Source organism: Hypanus sabinus, chromosome 30 (genome assembly GCF_030144855.1).
Source record: "Hypanus sabinus isolate sHypSab1 chromosome 30, sHypSab1.hap1, whole genome shotgun sequence".
Taxonomy (NCBI): Eukaryota; Metazoa; Chordata; class Chondrichthyes; order Myliobatiformes; family Dasyatidae; genus Hypanus; species Hypanus sabinus.
This window is the reverse complement of record NC_082735.1, coordinates 5,888,191-5,914,309: the sequence shown is the minus strand read 5'-3', so window position 1 is coordinate 5,914,309 and position 26,119 is coordinate 5,888,191. Positions and strand designations below refer to the sequence as shown.

The 26,119-nt window shown below is 49.9% G+C and overlaps 1 protein-coding gene across 1 annotated transcript in view; it reads left to right on the top strand.

The window, feature by feature from the left end:
- col9a2 (procollagen, type IX, alpha 2) overlaps positions 1–26,119 on the top strand; it is a 131,447-nt gene that overhangs the window by 90,348 nt on the left and 14,980 nt on the right. The window contains exons 21-29 of the mRNA XM_059954240.1: positions 8,926–8,979; positions 9,090–9,143; positions 10,071–10,124; positions 15,579–15,650; positions 15,832–15,867; positions 18,506–18,550; positions 19,738–19,770; positions 24,187–24,333; positions 26,008–26,062. Coding sequence (XP_059810223.1) covers positions 8,926–8,979; positions 9,090–9,143; positions 10,071–10,124; positions 15,579–15,650; positions 15,832–15,867; positions 18,506–18,550; positions 19,738–19,770; positions 24,187–24,333; positions 26,008–26,062 — 550 coding nt within the window. The remainder of the gene's footprint in view (positions 1–8,925; positions 8,980–9,089; positions 9,144–10,070; positions 10,125–15,578; positions 15,651–15,831; positions 15,868–18,505; positions 18,551–19,737; positions 19,771–24,186; positions 24,334–26,007; positions 26,063–26,119) is intronic.

The following is a 26,119-nucleotide window of genomic DNA, read 5'->3' as shown; positions in this document are numbered from 1 at the left end:
TGACCGACCGTACCCAGACTCCCACAATGACCGGTCGTACCCACCCTCCCACACTGACTGACCGTACCCACCCTCCCACACTGACCGGTCGTACCCACCCTCCCACACTGATCGACCGTATCCACTCTCCCACACTGACCGACCGTACCCACTCACCCACACTGACCGACCGTACCCACCCTCCCACACTGACCGGTCGTGCCCACCCTCTCACACCGACTGACCGTACCCACCCTCCCACACTGACCGGTCGTACCCACCCTCCCACACTGACCGATCGTATCCACCCACCCACACTGACCTGTCGTACCCACTCTCCAACACTGACCTGTCGTACCCACTCTCCCACACTGACCGACCGTACCCACCCTCCCACACTGACCGATCGTACCCACTCTCCCACACTGACCGACTGTACCCACCCTCCCACACTGACTGACTGTACCCACCCTCCCACACTGACCGGTCGTACCCACTCTCCCACACAGACCGGTCGTACCCACCCTCCCACACTGACCGACTGTACCCACCCTCCCACACTGACCGGTCGTACCCACTCTCCCACACAGACCGGTCGTACCCACTCTCCCACACAGACCGGTCGTACCCACTCTCCCACACTGTCCAACCGTACCCACTCACCCACACTGACCGGTCGTACCCACTCTCCCACACTGTCCAACCGTACCCACTCACCCACACAGACCGACCGTACCCACTCTGCCACACTGACCGGTTGTACCCACCCTGCCACACTGACCGGTCGTACCCACTCTCCCACACTGACCGGTCGTACCCACACTCCCACACTGATCAGTCGTACCCACCCTCCCACACTGACCGACCGTGCCCACCCTCCCATACTGACCGATCGTTCCCACTCTCCCACACTGACCGATCGTGCCCACTCTCCCACACTGACCGATCGTACCCACCCTGCCACACTGACCGGTCGTACCCACCCTCCCACACTGATCGGTCGTACCCACCCTCCCACACTGATCGGTCGTACCCACCCTCCCACACTGACCGATCGTACCCACTCTCCCACACTGACCGATCGTACCCACCCTGCCACACTGACCGGTCGTACCCACCCTCCCACACTGATCGGTCGTACCCACTCTCCCACACTGACCGGTCGTACCCACCCTGCCACACTGACCGGTCGTACCCACCCTCCCACACTGATCGGTCGTACCCACTCTCCCACACTGACCGGTCGTACCCACCCTGCCACACTGACCGGTCGTACCCACCCTCCCACACTGACCGGTCGTACCCACCCTGCCACACTGACCGGTCGTACCCACCCTCCCACACTGATCGGTCGTACCCACCCTCCCACACTGACCGATCGTACCCACTCTCCCACACTGACCGGTCGTACCCACCCTCCCACACTGACCGATCGTACCCACTCTCCCACACTGACCGACCTTAAACACCCTCCCACACTGACCGACCTTAAACACCCTCCCACACTGACCGACTGTACCCACCCTCCCACACTCACCGGTCGTTCCCACTCTCCCACACTGACTGACCGTACCCACACACCCACACTGACCAACCGTACCTACTCTCATACACTGACCGGTCGTACCCACCCTCCCACACTGATCGGTCGTACCCACTCTCCCACACTGACTGACCGTACCCACTCTCCCACACTGACCGACCGTACCCACTCACCCACACAGACCGACCGTACCCACTCTGCCACACAGACCGGTCGTACCCACCCTGCCACACTGACCGGTCGTACCCACCCTCCCACACTGACCAACTATACCCACCATCCCTCTCTGACCGGTCGTTCCCACCCTCCCACACTGACTGACCGTACCCACTCACCCACACTGACCGGTCGTACCCACTCTCCCACACTGACCGACTGTACCCTCCCTCCCACACTGACCGGTCGTGCCCACCCTCCCACACTGACCGATCGTACCCACCCTCCCACACTGACCAGTCGTACCCACTCTCCCACACTGACCGCTCGTACCCACCCTCTCACACTCACCGGTCGTTCCCACTCTCATACACTAACTGACCGTACACACTCACCCACACAGACCGGCCGTACCTACTCTCTCACACTGACCGACTGTACCCACCATCCCACACTGACCGACTGTACCCACCCTCCCTCTCTGACCGGTCGTTCCCACCCTCCCACACTGACTGACCGTACCCACTCACCCACACTGACCGATCGTACCCACCCTCCCACACTGATCGGTCGTACCCACCCTCGCACACTGACTGACCGTACGCACTCACCCACACTGACCGGTCGTACCCACTCTCCCACACTGACCAACCGTACCCACTCACCCACACTGACCGATCGTACCCACCCTCCCACACTGATCGGTCGTACCCACTCACCCACACTGACCGATCGTACCCACCCTCCCACACTGATCGGTCGTACCCACCCTCGCACACTGACCGACCGTACCCACTTACCCACACTGACCGATCGTACCCACCCTCCCACACTGATCGGTCGTACCCACCCTCCCACACTGATCGGTCGTACCCACCCTCGCACACTGACCGACCGTACCCACTCACCCACACTGACCGATCGTACCCACCCTCCCACACTGATCGGTCGTACCCACTCACCCACACTGACCGATCGTACCCACCCTCCCACACTGATCGGTCGTACCCACTCACCCACACTGACCGATCGTACCCACCCTCCCACACTGATCGGTCGTACCCACCCTCCCACACTGATCGGTCGTACCCACTCTCCGACACTGACCGGTCGTACCCACCCCCGCACACTGACCGACCGTACCCACCCTCCCACACTGACTGGTCGTACCCACTCTACCACACTGACCAACCGTACCAACTCTCCCACACTGACCGACCGTACCTACTCACCCACACTGACCGCTCGTACCCACCCTCCCACACTGACCGACCATTCCCACCCTTTCACACTGACGGACCGTACCCACTCTCCCACACTGACCGACCGTACCCACCCTCCCACACTGACCGATCGTATCCACCCACCCACACTGACCTGTCGTACCCACTCTCCAACATTGACCTGTCGTACCCACTCTCCCACACTGACCGACCTTAAACACCCTCCCACACTGACCGACTGTACCCACCTCCCACACTCACCGGTCGTTCCCACTCTCATACACTGACTGACCGTACCCACTCACCCACACTGACCGGTCGTACCCACTCTCCCACACTGTCCAACCGTACCCACTCACCCACACAGACCGACCGTACCCACTCTGCCACACTGACCGGTCGTACCCACCCTGCCACACTGACCGGTCGTACCCACTCTCCCACACTGACCGGTCGTACCCACCCTCCCACACTGATCGACCGTATCCACTCTCCCACACTGACCGACCGTACCCACTCACCCACACTGACCGACCGTACCCACCCTCCCACACTGACCGGTCGTGCCCACCCTCTCACACCGACTGACCGTACCCACCCTCCCACACTGACCGGTCGTACCCACCCTCCCACACTGACCGATCGTATCCACCCACCCACACTGACCTGTCGTACCCACTCTCCAACACTGACCTGTCGTACCCACTCTCCCACACTGACCGACCGTACCCAGACTCCCACAATGACCGGTCGTACCCACCCTCCCACACTGACTGACCGTACCCACCCTCCCACACTGACCGGTCGTACCCACCCTCCCACACTGATCGACCGTATCCACTCTCCCACACTGACCGACCGTACCCACTCACCCACACTGACCGACCGTACCCACCCTCCCACACTGACCGGTCGTGCCCACCCTCTCACACCGACTGACCGTACCCACCCTCCCACACTGACCGGTCGTACCCACCCTCCCACACTGACCGATCGTATCCACCCACCCACACTGACCTGTCGTACCCACTCTCCAACACTGACCTGTCGTACCCACTCTCCCACACTGACCGACCGTACCCAGACTCCCACAATGACCGGTCGTACCCACCCTCCCACACTGACTGACCGTACCCACCCTCCCACACTGACCGGCCGTACCCACTCTCTCACACTGACCGACCGTACCCACCCTCCCACACTGACCGACCGTGCCCACCCTCCCACACTGACCGACCGTACTCACTCACCCACACTGACCGGTCGTACCCTCCCTCCCACACTGACCGGTCGTGCCCACCCTCCCACACTGACCGACCGTACTCACTCACCCACACTGACCGGTCGTACCCTCCCTCCCACACTGACCGGTCGTACCCACTCTCATACACTGACTGACCGTACCCACTCACCCACACTGACCAGTCGTACCCACTCTCCCACACTGACCAACCGTACCCACTCTCCCACACTGACTGGTCGTACCCACCCTCCCACACTGACCGACTGTACCCACCCTCCCACACTCACCGGTCGTTCCCACTCTCATACACTGACTGACCATACCCACTCACCCACACTGACCAGTCGTACCCACTCTCCCACACTGACCAACCGTACCCACTCTCCCACACTGACTGGTCGTACCCACCCTCCCACACTGATCGGTCGTACCCACCCTCCCACACTGACCGACCGTACCCACCCTCCCACACTGACTGGTCGTACCCACCCTCCCACACTGACCGGTCGTACCCACCCCCCCACACTGACTGGTCGTACCCACCCCCCCACACTGACCGGTCGTACCCACCCTCCCACACTGACTGGTCGTACCCACTCTCCCACACTGAACGACCGTACCCACCCCCCCACACTGACCGACCGTACCCACCCTCCCACACTGACTGGTCATACCCACTCTCCCACACTGACCAACCGTACCAACTCTCCCACACTGACCGACCGTAGCTACTCACCCACACTGACCGCTCGTACCCACCCTCCCACACTGACCGACCATTCCCACCCTTCCACTCTGACCGACCGTACCCACTCTCCCACACTGACCGACTGTACCCACCCTCTCACACCGACTGACCGTACCCACCCTCCCACACTGACCGATCGTATCCACCCACCCACACTGACCTGTCGTACCCACTCTCCAACACTGACCTGTCGTACCCACTCTCCCACACTGACCAACCGTACCCAGACTCCCACAATGACCGGTCGTACCCACCCTCCCACACTGACCGACAGTACCCACCCTCCCACACTGACCGGTCGTACCCACTCTCCCACACTGACCAACCGTACCCACCCTCCCACACTGACCGGTTGTACCCACCCTCCCACACTGACAGGTCGTACCCACCCTCCCACACTAACTGGTCGTACCCACCTTCCCACACTGACCGGTCGTACCCGCCCTCCCACACTGTCCAACCGTACCCACCCTCCCATACTGACTGGTCGTGTCCACCCTCCCACACTGACTGGTCGTACCCACCCTCCCACACTGACCGACCCTACCCACCCTCCCACACTGACCGGTTGTACCCACCCTCCCACACTGACCGACCGTACCCACCCTCCCCCACTGACCGATTATACCCACCCTCCCACACTAACTGGTCGTACCCACCCTCCCAGACTGACCAACTGTACCCACCCTCCCACACTGTCCGGTCGTACCCACCCTCTCACACTGACGTATCGTACCCACTCACCCACACTGACCGGTCGTACCCACCCTCCCACACTGACCGGTTGTACCCACCCTTCCACAGTGACCGACCGTATCCACTCTCCCACACTGACCAACCGTACCCACTCTCCCACACTGACCGACCATACCCACCCTCCCACACTGACCGATCGTACCCACCCTCCCACACTGACCGGTCGTACCCACCCTCCCACACTGACCCGTCGTACCCACCCTCCCACACTGACCGGTCGTACCCACCCTCCCACACTGACCGGTCGTACCCACCCTCCCGCACTGAACGGTCGTACCCACCCTCCCACACTGACCCGTCGTACCCATCCTCCCACACTGACCGGTCGTACCCACCCTCCCAAACTGTCCGAACGTACCCACTCACCCACACTGACCGGTCGTTCCCACCCTCCCACACTGACCGGCCGCACCCACTTTCCCACACTGACCGACCGTACCCACCCACCCACACTGACCGACCATACCCACCCTCCCACACTGACCGATTATACCCACCCTCCCACACTAACTGGTCGTACCCACCCTCCCACACTGACCGATGATACCCACTCTCCCACACTGACCGACCGTTCCAAGACTCCCACACTGACCGGTCGTACCCACCCTCCCACACTAACTGGTCGTACCCACCTTCCCACACTGACCGGTCGTACCCGCCCTCCCACACTGTCCAACCGTACCCACCCTCCCACACTGACCGACCGTACCCTCCCTCCCAGACTGACCAACTGTACCCACCCTCCCACACTGTCCGGTCGTACCCACCCTCTCACACTGACGTATCGTACCCACTCACCCACACTGATCGGTCGTACCCACCCTCCCACACTGACCGGTTGTACCCACCCTTCCACAGTGACCGACCGTATCCACTCTCCCACACTGACCGATCGTACCCACTCTCTCACACTGACCGATCATACCCACCCTCCCACACTGACCGACCGTACCCACACTCCCACACTGACCGGTCATACCCACCCTCCCACACTGACCGGTCGTACCCACTCTCCCACACTGACCGGTCATACCCACCCTCCCACACTGACTGACCAGTAGAACCTTCATAGGTTCTATGAAGTCCATGAATTTTCTCAGAGGGAAATGTATGTTGGTCTTACGTAGAAATGAGACATAACGGTACTCTGAGCTTGCTCTACCATTCAACATGAACATCCAAGTTCATAGAATCATGGAGTCACACAAAATGGATGCCAACTTCATCCTTCCAATGCGTACTGACTATCACAGTTACATTAATCACAGTTACATTAATCCCAGTCATCGTCTCCACATTTCCATCAACTCACACCCCTCTCTCCCCACTCACACACACACACACACACACACACACACACACACACACACACACACACACACACACACACACACACACACACACACACAGGCATACGCACACACACACACACACACACACAGAGGCATACGCGCGCACACACACACACACGCATACGCACACACACACACACACACACACACACACACACACACACGCGCACACACACACAGGCATACGCGCGCACACACACACACACACACACAGAGGCATACGCGCGCACACACACACACACGCAGGCATACGCGCGCACACACACACAAACTCACACACACACAGGCACGCATACGCGCACACACACACACACACACACAGACAGAGCAATTTACACATGTTAATTACCCTACTGATCTCTGTATTGTTTGGATGTGGGAGTGGCTACAGTGTGTGAAGCCCACCTGGTTACAAGCAGAAAGTGCAAATTCCACACAAGCAAGGACAGGGCAGATGGACCAGTGAGGCAACATCTCTACATGCTGCTCAGTACTGTTTTCCGGCATTCAATCCAGAGTCCTGCAATCCACTTAGCCATTCAAACTCTATCTAAGCTACCTTCTGTGACAGAGATTTCCACCGATTCACTAGTTCCTGAGCAAAGGAATTTCCCTCATCCTATTACTAAGATGAGGTCTTTGTATATCATCTAACTACTCCCATCATTCTGTGTGCTCTCGTGTTCGTCCTCCTGGGTCGTTCTTCTGAGCTGTGCATGCATGCCCTTGAACAAAGCCAGCAACACCTGCCTTAATGGTGATTGTGAGGTGGGACTCTCAGGGTTCTGCCTTAACATAGCAAAATACATGGAGTCTGGCACTAGGAATCAAATTCAAGGACCATAATAAGTAAAATAATTGTTTTTCACAGCATCTCCCTATTGGCTTATTGCACCCCTACCTGACCCATCAGATATGACCACCAGTGACTCTGACTCACTCTAGATTTTCAACCCAATGTTGACATCATCTGCAGCACAAACAATTTCCAGCTGATTCCCAGTTCGGCCTAGCACCAGGCTGACCCATCCAATCATAACAATCTTCAAAATGGCAGGACTTCAGGGCAATCTCATTCCTGACTATCTCCAGGATGGCCTTTGAGACCTGATCTCCAGATTGAACTTCATTCACTGTCAGTCCAAAAACCCCAGCCTGATGCACAAGGTACTATATCCACCAACGGATGTCAGCACACTCTCCGAACCTACTCCCACCCCAGAACTCACACCACGATCCACAGAACAATTCCTTCTACATTATTTCTCTCTCTCGATCCACAGGATTTCCAAGCCAAGTCTTTATAGTCGCAGAGGGCTGATTTATAGCCCGAGCATCTGCCCTGACCTCCTTCATCTGCCTATTTTGGTCTGTCATTGTATAGACCACACTGATCGCATGCCCTACACCTGACTCCAAAAGCAACTGCTCTCTCTCCCAAGATCTGTCAAGACAAGAAATTAGCAGGTAGATTGAGCTCAAAACTTCCTCAAAGAAACATTTTTGTGTATAAATATATTCTGCTGATATTAGGAAGCTCAAAAGTGGCTATTTGAATAGATAAAACACACACAAAATGCTGGAGGAACTCAGCCGGTTAGGCAGCATCTATTGCAGGGAACAAACAGTTAATGTTTTGGACTGAGACCCTTCATCTCAGTCGGTAACGTTGACTGTTTATTTCCGTCTACAGATACTGCCGACTTGCCGAATTCCTCCAGCATTTTGAGTGTGTTGCTCAATTTCCAGTATCTCTTTGAACAGATGTTTGATTCCTCTGTAGCTTCATTCCATTGTGTCTTACAATACTCCTGGGAAGAGTGCTGGAATATTTTACCCTTTTGTTACTGTTTTCTCTGAATAACTGTTTTTTAAAAATTTGATTGATAGTATTCTCCTCAGTAACGATGGTATTTTTGCAATAGGGTGAAAGTGGTTTACAAGGAATGACAGGTTTCTCTGGTCCCCGGGGTAAAATGGTAAGGAAAGCACCCTTTGTTCTGCTTCACCTTGCTGCTGCCTCTGTTACAACTTCCTGCCTGTGGCCTGAAGTGAATGGAAAGTTAATTGTGTGTTTTGGTGTTGACAGGGTGAGCCTGGACCTCAGGGGGAGATCGGCCCTCCAGGACCTGCGGGTCTGAGGGTGAGTGTGCACACATTTGAAGTTTTACCAGCAAAAAGGTGGGAACTGATGCTGCAGTAGCTGTGACAGGCCTTCACGTATACGCCTTGACCCAGGGTTTCGAGGGGGTCAGGTCACATCCATCTGAGCCTACGTGTCAAGTTTGTGTTGACGTTGGGCTCTAAGAGCTCCAGTCCATCTCATGTTGCTCCATGGTTCCCAGTGTAAGGTGGCTGAGGTTGAAGGATGGAGTGCGTAGATGGGATTGGGGTCTGTAGGATTGGGTGGGTTGGCATTAAAAGAAATGATAGAGATGGTGCGCGGTTTTGAAGGTCACTCCCAACACATCTATCCTCACCATTTACTGCTTTCTCATTCTGACATGATTCTCCTCCTTATTTATTTAATTCCCCACTGATTTCTCTCCTGGCTTACTTCCATTCTGGGAACTTTACTGGTGAATTTCTGGAGAGTGGAACAATCTGGGAGGACCAACAGCTCTAGACACTGGGTGATGATTGAATGTATGGAGGGCACGTCAAACTGCTGCCTGTGGTCTATCTACCGCTCACAGTAGGATGTGCATCACACACACAGGGATACAGCACTCTCTCCCCACTGATGCTACCCAGGGTCCTGGTGATGAGCTTCCTTCCCCTTGACCTAAATCTCAGCTCTAGCAAAGGTTCAAGAAAATGTTTCTTCCCAAAGGTCGATCTAAATCCTTCCTGTCTCAACAACTCACCCTGATGTGTAAGGTGCCTCACACTTTATGTTACCAACACTCAGGACAGAAACAAGGAAACATCCTCTTGCACTGCCAAAGTCACGAGCTAATACTTTTGACTCAATATGTCTGCAGGACCCCTTTGCTCAGATATTGAGCCCATTGATGTTCGCCTCTCAGATAACGACAGCATTTGACTAAATGTGTTTCTCTCCCATCAGGGTGACAGAGGAATGTCTGGTGAAAGCGGTCCTCCAGGGCCCAGAGGCAAGGCTGTAAGTACTGAAAATCAGCTGGCTCTAATGGAGAGAGACATTTATCCAACTGACTGGAAAGTCAGAATCATATTTCCATACCTACAGTATTTTTGGTCTCTTCTTCAAAAATTTAGCGTGATTTCACTTAAATATGAAAAGCAAGTTTAAACTTTTAACTTGAGTAAAGTTGTGCTTCAATTTTTGATGGTGATAGGTGTGGTCATAAAGAGAGTTGTGTTTGTTTTTTTAGAAGGCCATGTTTGAACTTGCTGTCTTGCTCAGGGAGCTTTGTTTCAAAAGGAGTTGGGCTCAGGGAAACACAGACAAATCTCCTGCTGTAACTTCACAGCTTTCCCCAAACAATCTGATTTTCCACTTTCCTCCATAGTTTGTAAGGTGCCCTGTTGGGTCCTGTAGGTTCTGGTCGGGTGTCAGTGGGGGACAGGTCTCTGTGTCAGAACTCCCTGTGTTGTGCTAAGATGGGACAGAATTGACCCAGAAATTGGAGAACACGGAGTGAGCAGCTGAATTAAAAGAAGTGTTTGTTGAATGGAATTGGAAACATTGAGGTGTTTTCAGGGCTCTCTGGAAATGACACGGGTTTTATTTGGCACAGAGGGAGACAGGAAATTTCTATTTTTCTTCAAGTGTTCAATTGGCTGACAGTTTGCTGATATTTTCCACAGCCTTGGCTCACTGTTATCTCTGTGAATCAGCCGCACCATTCAGCTGAGCACTGACTGGAGGGTCATTTGTCCAGGGCCCATTCTCACACCCAGTCTTACTTGTGCTGACTGTAACAATCTGGTCCCATTTTCAACTGCACCAGGCACAGCTGAGTGGTGAGGATACCCTGGGCTGACCGCTCGTGTCTGATTCTGTTTCAAACCAGTTGCCATTTGTTTCATTCACATTAGTTCACTCTTCCTCTGAACTGTCGACACTATGAACCCAAACTCTCATGTGATCTGAACCAATTCCCTTATTTCGCTGTTCCTGTTGTATGAACTGTGATTTGTTCTGTATGATCAGTAGGCAAGACAAGCTTTTCACTGTATCTTGGTACATGTGACAATAATAAACCAATTTTATTTCCAGTTCAACTGGTTCGGATTTTCAGATTTAGAACAGCACAGAAGCCCTGTGACCCACAATGTTGTGCGAAACCAGCAAAAAAGTTAAAACAAAACTAATCCCTCCTACCGACACAATGCCAATATCCCTCTATCGTCCTCACATTCATATGCCTCTCTAAATTACCTTAAAAGCCTCGAATCTATTTGCCTCTTCCACCGCAACAGGCAGCACATTCCAGGCATCCGCCACTCTCTGAGTTAAAAAACTTACCCCTCACATCCCCTTTGAACCTCCCCCCTCTCACCTTCAATGCATGCCCTCTGGTATACATTGAAATACATACAGTGAAGTGTGTTGTTTCTATTTGTGTTAACAACCAACATACCTAAAGATGTGCAAGAGTCACCACACATTCCAGCACCAACATAGCAAGCCCTTAATGTTCAGCAGGACAATACAGAACACAAGAAAACAGAGCAAGCCAAGTAACAGCAGTGAAACAAACCCCATTCCTCCCTCCTCCCACCCATGCAGACACTCAGTCCTCTAAGGGACTGGCTGTCTTCTTCAGCTCATGGATTTGCACACACTGGGCCCCAACTTCCCTAGCAGACTCGCAAGGTTATGCGCTCCTTCGTGCTGCGTTCCAGACGTAACACAATGCCTTGTCAAAGGGACCTCTCCCTATTTGTCAGCTGAATTTTGCTGCAGCATGTGTTTCTGCTGTTTGCGACTGAATAGGGGGCTCCGTGCTTTGAGAATGAAGCAGACCACAGACAGACACTGCAATACTCTATGCTGTCCTGGAGTGACCAGACAGATGGGCAGTTCAGCAGGATTAGGTTTAGGATTTTGTTCCCAGTGGAGAGCATCTCCAAAGATTTCCAAGCAATGAAAGTACCCACAGTGATCAGCTGCACTTCCTAGAAAGAATAGATTACAATGGATTAACACCACAAAAAGCCAGTTGCTGGAAGGATTTATTCTGGGAGGAGTCTGGACTCAGTGGTAAATTCTCTTCTGAGCTACGCACAAAATGCTAAAAAGAACTCAGCAGATTGGGCAGCATCCATGGAGGGGAATAAACAATCAATGTTTCAGGCCAAGACCCTTCATAATTAGATTGTGAGGACACTCAGTCCTCGTTTATTGTCATTTAGTAATGCATGCATTAAGAAATGATACAATGTTTCCCCAGTATGATATCACAAAACACAAGACAGACCAAGACTAACTTACAAAAACCACATAATTATAACATAGAATTATAACAGTGCAAATCAACACTGTAATTTGATAAGGGTAGACCATGGACACGGTAAAAGAAAGTCTCAAAGTCCTCGATAGCCCATCATCTCACGTAGACGGTAGAAGAAATAAAAATTCTTCCTGCCATGAACCTCCAGTGCCTCAAAGCTTCCCGATGCAGCCTCTGGAAGCATCCGACCACAGCCAACTCCGAGTCCATCCGAAAAACTTCGAGTCTCCCACACCGAGCACCATCTCTGCCGAGCGCTTCGACCCCGGCCGCAGCCACCAAGCAACAGGCAAAGCTGAGGATTTGGGGCCTTCCTCCCGGAGATTTCTCGATCACACAGTAGCAATGGCAGTGAAACAGGCATGTCAGAAGATTCACCAGATGTTCCTCCGTGCTTCTCACATCCGTCCCCATCAAATCAGGATTGTGCACGGCCCCTACTTACAGATAACAGATATTCATTCCTAGAGTGGCCGTGCAACTGTTTATTCCCTCCATGAGCTGCCCGACCTGCAGAGTTCCTCCAACATTTTGTGTGTTGCTCTGGATTTCCAGCATCTGTAGACTCCCTTATTTTAAAATTCATTTGTGATCCCACTTTGAGATGGAGAGGGGATCTGATTGAAACATATAAGATTATTAGGGGATTGGACAAGATAGAGGCAGGAAATATGTTCCAGATGCTGGGAGAGTCCAGTACCAGAGGGCATGGTTTGAGAGTAAGGGCTAGGTCATTTAGATCAGAGTTAAGGAAAAACTTCTTCTCCCAGAGAGTTGTGGGTGTCTGGAATGCACTGCCTTGGAAGGCAGTGGAGGCCAATTCTCTGGATGCTTTCAAGAAGGAGCTAGATAGGTATCTTATGGATAGGGGAATCAATGGATATGGGGACAAGGCAGGAACCGGGTATTGACAGTAGATGATCAGTCATGATCTCAAAATGGCGGTGCAGGCTTGAAAGGCCGAATGGTCCACCTCTGCACCTTTTGTCTATTGCCTATTGTCACTTTGTATTCGGTAGAATCATGAGTAACCTTCAGCCTGTTCTGGAACAAGCCCATATGAGCCATGGCAATGGGCAACAAGCTGGTCTTCATGAGTGGCAAGTAATCAGTCATTTTACTAAGTAATATTACCTTATCATGCTCTCCACAATAATTCAAGACAGTTTAGTTCAAAAATGGTTTAACTACATAATGCCTCATAGGCCTGATTTTATTCTCACAAATCAATGAATATGTTGTAAAAAAAAAAGATCACTCCATACTTGGTCATCATTCTTTCCTTTAGTTTGTTTTTTCTTTCCACTCTTTTCTATAAGTCTATACCACAGATAAATACTTTGTGGAGATTTGTGATATATATGATTATATGATATATATGTACAATGTCTGAAATACATCTTATGGAAATGTTTGTTTGATGATGAACTTCAATAAAAAAAGACAGCTTAGTTCATGCAGACATGCTGTGGTGCTCTTTGAATCTAACACTTTAATAGTGTCATGCCAATTCCTCTCCCCAACATGCTTCTTACAGAGTTACTCTGTCCTCTGAGTGTCCCAGCCAAGAAAAGATGCTCCAAAAAAAGTGTTGTCCTATTATAGATGTTCCAGTCAGCTTACCGAACAAACGTAGAATCAAGACCAGGTTCCAATTCATTGTGAAGGGGGATAATATGTGTCAGTTGTGTAAGGATTTTTATTGTGCCAGCTTATTATTATTGAGTGGAGTCATTCCAAAGACAATGACATATTCAGTTCGGAACCCACAAAGCCCTTACCTGCAAATCACAAGCCAGGAGTCCCTCTGAACAAATACAGCGTAAGCAATGTCCAGGAATCCCTTCCAGGACAAGATAACCTGTTTGCTTGGTATCTCATCCACCACCAGTGTACGGTGCCAGCAATGAGAACCATTGAGAAAATGGACAGTACTGACCTAGGTTCCCCCAGCTTTACTTCCCAAACCCAAGGACAAGGCAGCAGGTGCATGGGGAACACCACCGCCATGGACCACGTTCACTTGGAAGTGCATTGCAGTTCCTCCATTGTTGCCACAGCTAAGTCCTGGAACTCCTCACTCAACAGAGAATATCTGCTGTGGCTCACTTTCTCCTTCTTAGAGCCAGAGATGGTTGAGGTCTTAGAGGTTTCCACAACTCCTGTGCGGAAAGTCCGCCTACTTAAGTCAGCAAGTGAAAGTTAGAGGAAAGCCCAACTTAGCAGATAGAAACCATCACCAATGTGTACTGGAACTTGAGAACGTTTTTTTCCTCCAGTTCTGTGGGCTGGAAGTTGCAGTCAGCATCTTCAATTTCCAATATTCACAGGAGCCATGTCACCCTTATTATTCCCCCTATTGAAGAGGCCCACAATCAAAAACCTCTGTCATTGAAGAACACTTTGTCCTCAGTATTTGTCTCAAACCTCGGTGCTTGTAGACAGACTACAGCAGAAATCAGACAGGTGGGCATTTAAACAGCCCATCAATTCCCCTGGCCTACTGCTTTCCCACCAGCCCTACTGCTGACCTGTTACTTTGAGCAAAGTAACCACAGGAATACAGGCAGATCCTGTGTAAAACTGTCATGACCTGTAGTGGGGTCACAGTCTGACTTCAGACAGCAGGGTGAGGGGAACAGATGTGGCTTCCTGCTCAGCCAGAGCTGTGGGACAGGTTTCTATCTGGACAGGGCTTTGGAGGCAGACTGTGGGATAAGGAAGCAGTGCTCCTCCTGACAATTTCCCACAGAATGTTCAGCTGACCCTGGCAAGTCAGCCTATCCTGCACCTCTCCAGTGTCCATCAGTCACCTTCTTCTTCAAGTATCAGGTATGCAGCCGCCTCCTGTCCTTCAAATTCTGTTTATTGTAGAGGTCTAACTGTTGTCAGTTCCAAGCAAATCAATTGGAAACTTCTCACGAACATTTATCACAATACCTAGTGTTGGCCTATAGCAAAGTCAAGGAGGTTGATTCGCATCATCTCAATCAGAATCAGGTTTAATATCACTAGCATATGTCATGCTATTGGGGAAATTTTGGTGACCTGGGAGGGCTTTCAAATGGGAAGTGTGATTCATATCTTAACACATGTGCATAGGTCAACCACTTTACAATGAGAACTTCTTTTTCCAGGGCACAAAAGGAGAGCGAGGACCCCCAGGGGTGCCGGGTCCTCAGGGGATCCCTGGACCGAAAGGATCTAAGGTGAGGGTGCAGCTTGTCACTGGTTAGTCCACATGTGTGCTGAAATAGATACTGGGTGGTGGGCCAGGGGCACTGGGAACGGGACTTGACAGAAGTGACATTGCAAACTGTGTTAGTTAGTAAATGCATGTAGTCCTGGTGAAGAGCTCTGATCCCAGGCTTCTGTTTGCTCTCTCTCCAGGGATTGCAAGGAAAAGCAGGATCCAAAGGCAATTACGTAAGTTGTTGTGTGGGTGTTCATGTGTCTGTTTGTGAATTGTTTCTTTTCATCAACATATGTGTGTATTTGTGTGTGAGTTTTTGTGTGTGTAGGTGTTTGTTTATGTATTTCTGTGTGTATATACATGGCTGCGTGTGTGTGTGCTTCTGTGTGTATATACATGGCTGACAGTGTGTGTGTGTGTGTTTCTGTGTGTATATACATGGCTGCCTGTGTGTGTGTATATATATACCTGGCTCTGTGTGTGTCTGCATGTCTGTGAAAGACACAGGGACATCTTTGTTTGTGTCTGTGCATGGATGTAATACTTGCCCTGGGTACACATGGGTTTCTCTGCCTGTGTACAGTATATGCTTCAATTGTCTGAAACCAGATGGAGTGTGAAGGGTAGAAACTCTGCGAACGCCAAACCACTGAAATGCGAGTCCAGTCGACCACAGCCTCTGTCCCTGGGCTGTGCTGTCAGGGAGTTTGCCACTTCCCAGGCTTGCCTACTGACAACCCCAGTGAGAACGTTCACCACTTTCTACAGAGCCACAGCTGTACTACCAGCGGTGTCCAGAACGACAGGAGAGCAGTGAGAGAGGGTAGGTCTCTCGGGGCCGCTCTCTAAAAGGTGTTGGAACAAAATGTTGGTTGGAGCTGATTGGTTAAGGAGCTCACAGTGAGGGGGGGCTGTACAATGATGGGGGAGTGCAAGATATTGAGGGCATGGAGTCCTCTGGTGTCACAGTTAGACACAGTGAGGGAAGCAAGCAGGAGAAGGACAATGATGGCGACCTGGGGAAAAGAGCATCCTGGTGGTAGGGAGGTGACACTGTCTTTATATAAGTCCTGGTCCCTCACTGTGTCTTTCCTGACTCGCAGTATACAATATAAATCATTAAACTTAGCTCTCTCTCCCTTACTTTCTGTAGCCATTAAAACCCCTCAACTCCTCAGTTTCTATCCCTCTCTCTGTATATAATATAATCCCAAAGTCCCTCCCTCACTCTCCACTGGACCAGTTCCTGCAGGACTTGGAGACTCTGGTTTCGAGTGTAACCGTTTCCAAGTAAGCTGACCTTTAACACATTGATGTTCATTGGTGAAATGGAGAATTTACATCAACAGGACCAGACCGTGTCCCGATCCTGACTCGACGGTCTAGCTGACGGCCAGTGTCAGCTGCGAGCTGAGTCAGGCAGCAAGTGAAGTTACATTGAGTGAGCAGAGGTCACGTGGCTGTAAACAGCAGCCTGTCCAATGTGACCACTGTATCTGAGCATGAGTGTGTGTGTGTGCCTCCTTTCCTCTCTATCTGCCTGTGTAGGTATCACTGCCTTTGTTGTGATCTTGTCTAGGGGATATTGTGGGAGGGTGTTTTTTCTGTTTGTGTATGTGTGTCTTTTTACATATTTGTGATGCACCATCAATAACTCACACTGAGACGTAAGGCGAGATATCGGCTTTTATTGACTGGAAGAAGGAACCAGGAGTGAGTGTCTATCATACAATGTCCTGGAGACTGAGGCCGAGTGTCAGGCCTCAGATCTCCTTTATACAGGGGCCTGTGGGAGGAGCCACAGGAGCAGTCAGCAGGGGGCGTGTCCAGACAGGCACATAGTTCACCACAATTTGCAACTCTTGTTTGGATGTCCTGTACATGTGCATCTTTCTGTGTATGTATGTTTGGCAAGCTGATCTGGAGTGGATGTGGAGAAGAGGTTGAGTAGAACATAGAACAGAGAATATTACAGCACAGTACAGACCCTTGGGCCTGTGATGGTGTGCTAAGCCTTTAACCTACTTGAAGATCAATCTAATCATCCCTCCTACATAGCCCTCTAATTTTCTATCAATCATGTAAGTGTTTGTTAAATGTCTCTAACACCAACCCTGGCAGTGCATTCCATGCACCCTCCAGCAATGTTTCTAATAGTAGAAGAGTCCAGGACCAGAGAGTACACCCCAGGATAGAAATCTGTCCCTTTAGAACAGTAATGTCTTTAGCCAAAGGGTAGTGAATCTGTGGAATTCATTGTCACAGACGACTGGTGGAGCCCAAGTCAATATTTAAAGCAGAGGTTGATCAATTATTGATTAGTAAAGGCTTCAGAGGTTACGGAAGAAGGCAGGAGAATGGTGCTATGATTTAAAGGTGGAGCAGACTTGATGGACCTAATTGCCTAGATACTGCTTCCATGTCTTATGCTGCTATGGTCTGCACGCGTGTTCCTGTACTCTGTGTGGTTGTGGGTAACAGTTCAGTCTCCTTGTTTCTTTCAGTTTGATTTTGTTTAACAGTTGTGTGTATATGTATGTGTGTGTGTTTGTCTACTTGAGTGTGTGTGTGTATGTGTTTGTATTTGTGTGAGTGTGTGTGTGTTTGTGTGGAGTGGGCTCATTTGTACGTGCCGGGTACATGTGTGTGTGGGCTTGTTTGTATGTACGTGTGTGTATACATATGTGTGCTGCCCATAGTTTCCTGTGCTTTCTATATTTTGGTGTTGTATGTACATGTGGGTACATGGTAGGAGGGCGGGGTTTGTTTGTACTTATGTGTGGGAACACGTGTGTGCTGCCTATGGTTTCCTGTGCTTTCCATATTTGGAGTTAATCTGCTTGATTTCATTAATTCTCGTTCTTGCTGCAGGGAGACCCCGGAGTGGAAGGCTTGGATGGCGATCCAGGTGAAAAGGTAATATCCTGGGGAATCATGGATACAAGACATAATGTGCTTAGATCATTTTAAACCTTTCCCTGAGTAGGTCAGGCAGCATCCACGTATAAGGAAACAGTTAATGTTCAGGCTGACGACTTTCCTCAGACCTGACTGGTTAACTCTGTTTCAGATGCTGACTGACATATTGGACATTTCACAGTTTCTATTTTTACTTCAGGTTTCCAGCATCTGCAGTACTTACTTTTTGGGTTCAAGTGTGGATAGATGACAAATCCCGGGATTAATTGTGTCTTGTTCTGAAGTATTAATGATGTGCACACAGGACACCGGCTCCCAAATGCACCAGGGGTCCAGATCTCAGCTTTGGCTGGTGTCAGGTGGCACAAGTAAACAATTTCTCAGGATGCGATGGACCCCCCCCAGTCCTGAGCCAGACCCAGGACCAGGGGAGGCATAGGTGCACTCAGGGAGCAATGCTGCCTCACAACACTGGTGACCCAAGTTCAACCCTGACCTTCAGTGCTGGCTGTGTGGAATTTGCATGTTCTCCCTGTGGCTGCATGGATTTCCTCCCACCTTCCTAAGACAGGCTGATAGGTTAATTAGCCCTCAGTGGTAAGGGAGTGGTGGGATCTGAGGGAAGAATAAAATGGGTCAGTGAAGACTTGGTGAAATTAATTTTTAATGGTCAGCACGGACATGGGGGCAGAGTGGCCCATTCCTGTGCAGTATGGACCCTCCGGATTGAGATTGGTCCAGACAGAGAGCCTAGGAGCCTTGTACCAGTTCTGGAGACAAGGCCCAAGGACATTGTGTCAGATCCCAGTCTGGGGCCTGAGGGTGGGGGTGATTTGATAACACAACTTTGAAGATCGATGAGAATTGTCTGTCTTTAGCTCTAGTTCAGGGCTGCTGATCTGCTCTGTGTGTGTGTGTGTCTGTCTGTCTGTCTGAACTGCCAGCCCTCTTTATTCCCAGTGGTGGGTCCGGTCAGCTGAACTTCAATGCTCTGACAAAGGGTCTTCAATCTGAAACGTTAACTGTTCCTCTTCCTACAGATGCTACCTGACTTGCTGAGTGTTTCCAGCATTTTCTGTTTTTGTTTCAGATTTCCAGCATCTGCAGTTTTTTTTTAATTTCAGCTTTGGTGCGTTTGTGTTGTACATGAATCCAGCTAACAACAATTCTTCTTTACCCTGCAGGGAGATGAGGGGGAGCCAGGAGTGAAAGGACAGGTCAGTGTGACCACAGACAGTGTGTGTCCTTCCTGAGATGAGCGTGGGAGGAAGGGGAGGAGAAGTGATCTACGTGGGGAGGAGGGGTATTTCGAGAAGATTTGCCCACTGCAAGGACAGTCAGATACAGTGGGGTGAGATCAGAACTGCCCTGGGTGAAGTGGAATCCAAGACAAACCAGCAATAGTGTAATCGAACAATGAGAGACCTGTAAGGGGAGAGTGGTTTGGGCAGAATCCAGTTGGGCAGAGGGTGCGGAGCAATGAAATAGGAGTAAGCTCGAGCAGGGAATGATACCTGACAGATACCAAGCTGTGAACCAACTTGAAGGTTCAGAAAGGAAGGGTAATCGGAAATGAGAGGCCAGAAGAATGAGAGTTTTCCCACAGAGAGAGAGGCTGGAATGTGGCACATGCTGCTTGAGATACTGGAGCTAGAGACTCACAACATTTAAGAGGCATCTGGACAATGTGGGTAAATGGGATCAGTAGTGTATCTTATCAGTACAAAGCTCAGCGTGAATCCGTTGGGCCAAAGGACCTGTCCAAATCTTTGACTATAGCAAATGTGAAGATTTCAAAACCACTCTCTAGGCAAGGGGAGAGGTGGGGCTGATCAGAGACCAGCGAGGAAGGAGGCACAGGGTATGGCTGAGGTACTTAGTGAGTCTTTTTCTTCAGTTGAACATCTGGGAAGTTGCTGAAATCTCAGGGAAAGGGTGATGAGGTTGAGGATTTGAGTGAGGTTAAAACCTTAAAGGACAGGCACAAGAAAGGTCAGTTGCATCCAGCAGATGAAACACGTAGACCAGGAGGGTTGCATGCCTGGTTGTTGAGGGGTGTATGGAGGAAAGTGCAGAGGTTGTGGTCATAAATGTACTGACGTAAACTCATAAATATCCTCAAATCTTTTGATTTGGGGCAGTGGCAGAGAACAGGGAAATTGCAAATGTTAAATCAAAGCCACTCTCACCACGCCTATCCTTCCTTTATTCCAACAGCTACCATCAACCCTTGTCTCTCCCCTCTCCTGCCCTGTTGATCTGCCCCTCACCCAAACCTTCCTCCCTACAGTTCTCCTCATCTACCTCCCTTTAGTCCATGGTCTGCTGTTGTCTCCAATCAGATTACATCTACTTCAGACATTTGTCACTTCCACCTATCACCTCCCAGATTCTGACATCATTCCCACCTCTCCCTCCCCCTCCATCTGTCTATCAACCCCTCATCTGGATCCACTCATCAAACTGTTGCACCTTCCATTTGTATGAGAAGCTCAGTCATACTGTGATCACTCTTTCCAAGAGGATCCCTTGTTTTACCTGTCTCATTACACAGGATCAGATCCAAGATAGCAGGTTCCCTTGTACATTCAGTAACATGCTGTTCAAGAAAGCTACCATGCATTCTATGAAGTCTTCCTCAAGACTGCCTTGACCAACTGATTCACCCAATCTATGTGCAAGTTAAAGTCCCCCACGATAACTGCTGGTCCATTCTCACATGCCTTCAATATTCCTCTGTTTATTGCCTGTACCACTGTAATGTTATCATTCGGTGGCCGATAAACAACTCCCATCAGTGATTTTTTTTCCTTTACTATTCCTAATCTCTACCCAGATGGATTCAACATTCTGCTCCTTAGATCTAATTTCTTCTCTCACTGTCACCCTGGTCTTATCCTTAACTATATTTAGTTCCCAGTCCTTTCTACCCTGCATCCACGTTCCTGTAATGGCCACTCAATTATACCTCTTTGTACTGATTTGTGCCACAAGTTCACTGACCTTGTTACAAATACTATGGGCATCAAGATAAAGAGCTCTTACACTCACTCATTGTGCCTTTAAGGTCTCGTAATCTTTGTGTCTTTTGCACTCCATTTTCTGCACTCCATTCTTACATTTCTCTTTTTATAACTTTTGCTTTTACTTTATATTTTACTTTATCCATACTTCTCCAATCTGTTGAACCCACACCCCTGCTATTTAGTTTAAAACCCTATCCACCCTATAAACCCTATTTATGTGATTCGCCAGGATCCAGGTCCCATCACAGTTTTGGTGGAGCCCATTCTGATGGAACAGCTCCCTCCTTCCCCAATACTGGTGCCAATTTCCCATGAATTCAAACCCACTTCTCCCACACCAATCCTTGAGCCATGCATTTAACTCTCTTATTTTGTTAACATTGTGCCAATTTGCATGTGGCACAGCTGAAAGGTCTGAACATAGGTAAGTCACCTAACCATATGGGCTCACACCCCAGGGGTCTGAAAGAAGTAGCTGAAGAGAATAACGGAGTCCTTATTTGTGATGTTTCAAGAATCACTAAATGGTTCCGGAGGACGCAAAAATTGTATATGTCACTCCACTCTTTAAAAAGGGAGGGAGGCAATAGACAGGAAATTATAGGCCTGTTAGCCTGATCTCAGTGGTTGGTAAGATGTTGGAATCCATTTTTGAGGATAAAGTTTCAGGGTACTTAGAGGCACAAAATAAATAGACCAAAGCAGAATGGTTTCTTTAAGGAGAATTCTTGCCTGAAAAATTTGTTGGAATTCTTTGAGAAAATAACAGGCAGTTAAGCAAAAGAGAGTCAGTTGTTTACTTGGATCTTCAGAAGACCTTTTGATAAGGTGTAGCACATGAGACTGCTAAACAAGATCAGAACTCATGGTATTACAGAAAACCATAAGACACACAGTTGGAGCAGAATTAGGCAATTTGGCCCCATCAGTTCTGTGAGGTTTGGAGATTATCTGGCTGTGAGGAGTAGACGAATGGGAATAAGAAGGAACTTTCCTGGTTGGCTGCTGATGACTAGCGATGTTCTACAAGGATTGGTGTTGGGACCACATTATGCATCACTGACTTGATTGATGGAATTGTGGCTGAGTTTGCAGACAATACAAAGATAGGTGGAAGGGCAGATAGTATGGAAGAATCAGGGGGTTTGCAGTTGGCAAAGAAATGACAGATGGATGATAACATAGAAAAATCTATGGTCATAAACTTTATTAGAAGAAGTAAAGATAGACTATATTTAATACAGAGAACCAAATTGGAGGTAGGAAAGGACTTGAGAGTTCTTGTGCAGGATACCCTGAGGTTAACTTGCAGGGTGAGTCAGTGGTAAGGAAGGCAAATGCAATGTTGGCATTCATTTCAAGGGGACGAGAATATAAAAACAAAGATGTAATGCTGAATCTTTCTAAGGAAATGGTCAGAGTGAGTGGAGTATTGTGAGCAGTTTTCAGCCCCTTATCTAGGAAAGTTAGTGTTGGCGTTAGAGAGAGTCCAGAAGAGTTTCACGAGAATGATCCCAGGGATTAAATGATTAACGTATGAGAAGGGTCTGATGGCTCTGAGCCTGTACTCACTGGAGTTTAGAAGAGTGAGGGAGCTTCTTATTGAAACTTACTGAATATTGAAAGGCCTAACTAGAGTGGTTGTGAAGAGAGTGTTTCCTAATGGAGGGAAGTCTAGGATCAGAGGGCACAGCCTCAGAGTAGAAGGATATCCCTTTAGAATGAGATAGGAGGGATTTCCTTAGCCAGGATCAGTGGAATTCACTGCCACAGATACCTGTGGAGGTTGATAGGTTCTTGATTAGTCAGGGCATCAAAGGCTATGGGGAGGAGGCAGGAGAATGTGGATGAGAGGGATAATAAATCAGCCACGGTGGAATAGCAGTGCAGACTCAATTGTACAAATGGCCTAATTTTCCTCCTATGTCTTATAGTCCAATGTAAAGTCTTACATTTTAGCAGTGACAGTGAGAAGTGAGAAACTGAAGAGAACAGGAATAAGGAGATTCAAGAGCAGAGGGATCTGGAGGCAAGTTTTCATTCAGCAGATGGGCTGAGAAAGTGGTTGAATAGCAAATGATATCCTGGGCCTTGTAATGAGTGGATCAGCAGAGAGCAGCTTGCAATAAGTCACCACAGTCCAGCTCCATCTTTCACAGAGTCCTAGTGTAGACAGAAATCTGTGAGAGCCCTTTATTCAATACAGGACCTGCCACCACACCGTCTGTGTGCAACTCTGTCTACAATGTGGATGTAAAGGCTTGAGAGAGGGTGCAGAGGAGGTAAAGGAATCTAGTTACTTGCTAACAAAGGGATGAGGGTTTGAGGAGAGATGGCTGGTGTGAGGAATAAGCTTGAAGTGGATGTGGAGAGGGCAAGTGGCTGGAGGTGTGGTTCAGGGGAGGGTGGGTGCCAGAGTGCTTGAGGTAGTGGGAATGGTGGGATGGGCAGGGAAAGGACTGAGGGGAATGGTTGGAGAGAGCTGTTTGAGGGATGGTGGGGAAGCTGTGTGGGAAGAGGAGGAGAGAGAAGGGTGGTGGGGTTAGGGGGAGGTAATGGGGGTGCCGTTGAAACCACTGGAACCCTCCTTTCTTCATGTCCCTCCAGCAAGGTATCCCAGGGGAACCAGGATATCAAGGTGCTCCCGGTAACCCGGGTGAGCCCGGAGCTCAGGGCCGGGCCGGACTGTCTGGGTCCCGGGGCCCCAACGGAGTGCGAGGAATTCCAGGAGCAACCGGGAAACGGGGATCCCCTGTAAGTATTTCTGCTGCCTGGGTGAGCCCCTGTCAGATGAGGGGGTGGAACTGGGCAGGGAATGGGCACAGAAACCAGCACAGCCCACAGCTCCCTTGTGTCTGCCCTCCTCCACCATCTCCTGAGGGACAGGATGCTGAGGGTGCTGTTGCTGCAAAGAACTCCCATGTCTCTTAATTCACACAGAGCCCCGGTAACTTTGGATGGTTCGCAGTGGTTTACTTTCTGCCCGTTCTCCTCTGTACTGTAAGCCCACAGCAGCATTAACTGACAGTTAATGAGCCACAGGGAATTGAAACGGGATGAACCCAGACCTTACCCGGATGGGAAGTATTTAATGGGATCATGCAGTGGAATCCTTACACTCCACCTGCTGAAGTCCAGGCCACAGTGTTAACAGGAGTGACCACAGGTTGTTCAAATTGTGTAAGAGCTGAGACAAAACCCCACTCTCCCCTTTGGATCATCCACTTGTTTATCCCCACATTACTGCTGAGCTATGAAAATGGCTGGTCTACTTTATGCATCAACTCTGTAAGTTTGAGAGAAGTGTTTTAAACTGCATCTAACGTTCCTGAATTGTTGTAAGTAGCTGCATGGACACCGTCTGCCAGACAGTGGCAGTGCTGAGCAGTTAGTAGTGTCTCATTCGCGAGCTCAAACTGAAACAAACCCTTCAGGATTTAAAGCAGAAACCTCCGGGCATTTTCAGTGAGTCATGTGTCTGAAATAGCTCTAAAAGAAAAAAAAATAACTCCCTTAAAATTGATGAGGAGAGGAGCATCAGTGGATAGAAAAACAGAGTCAACATTTCAGTGTGATCCGATGAATAGTCACTTTTTCTGATGTCATTGACCCGAAACATCATGTCTGATTTTTCAACCGCAGATGCTGCCTGACCTGCAAATTATTTACAGCTTTTTCTATTTAGCTTCAGATTTGCTCATCTGCAGTTACCACATCCCCATGACAGCAGTACCACTGCTGAATACCCCACCAGCACCAGCTGTGGGTGAGAGGTCAGTGTCAATAGACCAGGGGCTCAGGTTAGGAATAACACCATGAGTGACTCAGTCCCCAATGCCCCAGACTCTTCCTGTTGTCTACAAGGCATAAGTCAAGAGTGTGATGGAAATCTCTCCTCTTGGATGAGGGTAACTCCAAGACTCTCAGCTGTGTCTGGGACAAAGGTATTCATTCAGAGTGTTCAGTCCCTTTGCTGTTGCAGTGTGGACCCACCAGGCACGTGGCCACCTGGCTTCATTGCCAGCATCCCCAAACCTGCTACCCTCTGCCATCAAGGATATGAAAACAGCAACTTCTGATCTCTCCCACATCACTCACCCGTCATCATTGGCCGGTTTGATTCCCCACACTCCCTCCTCTGTGGCCCTGCAGGAGAACATTACCAGCAGGCCTGAAGAGATTCATGGAGGAAGATCACCCCTCCTCCAGGGCAATTAGGGATGGGCAGTTGTTGCTGGCTCTGATGATGACGTCCACATCCCTCAGAATAAAAATGTTAAAAAGTATGTCATAATTATATGTCACAGGGAGCAGTTGTTGGTGGGTTCATTTTCAACACTCACTGTAAGGGTGAGGTGAATTAGAAACTGTGTGACCTCTCTGGATTGGGCAAGACTCCATTGTGACTGCTTCCATTAACTTTGACAGGGGCGAGACGCAGGAGATCAGCATATCATTGAGGTGTGCCTGAAAATGATGCAAGGTCAGTACATTACTGAGCAGTGCTGTGTACAAACACTTGGTCTCACTGAGGATTAGG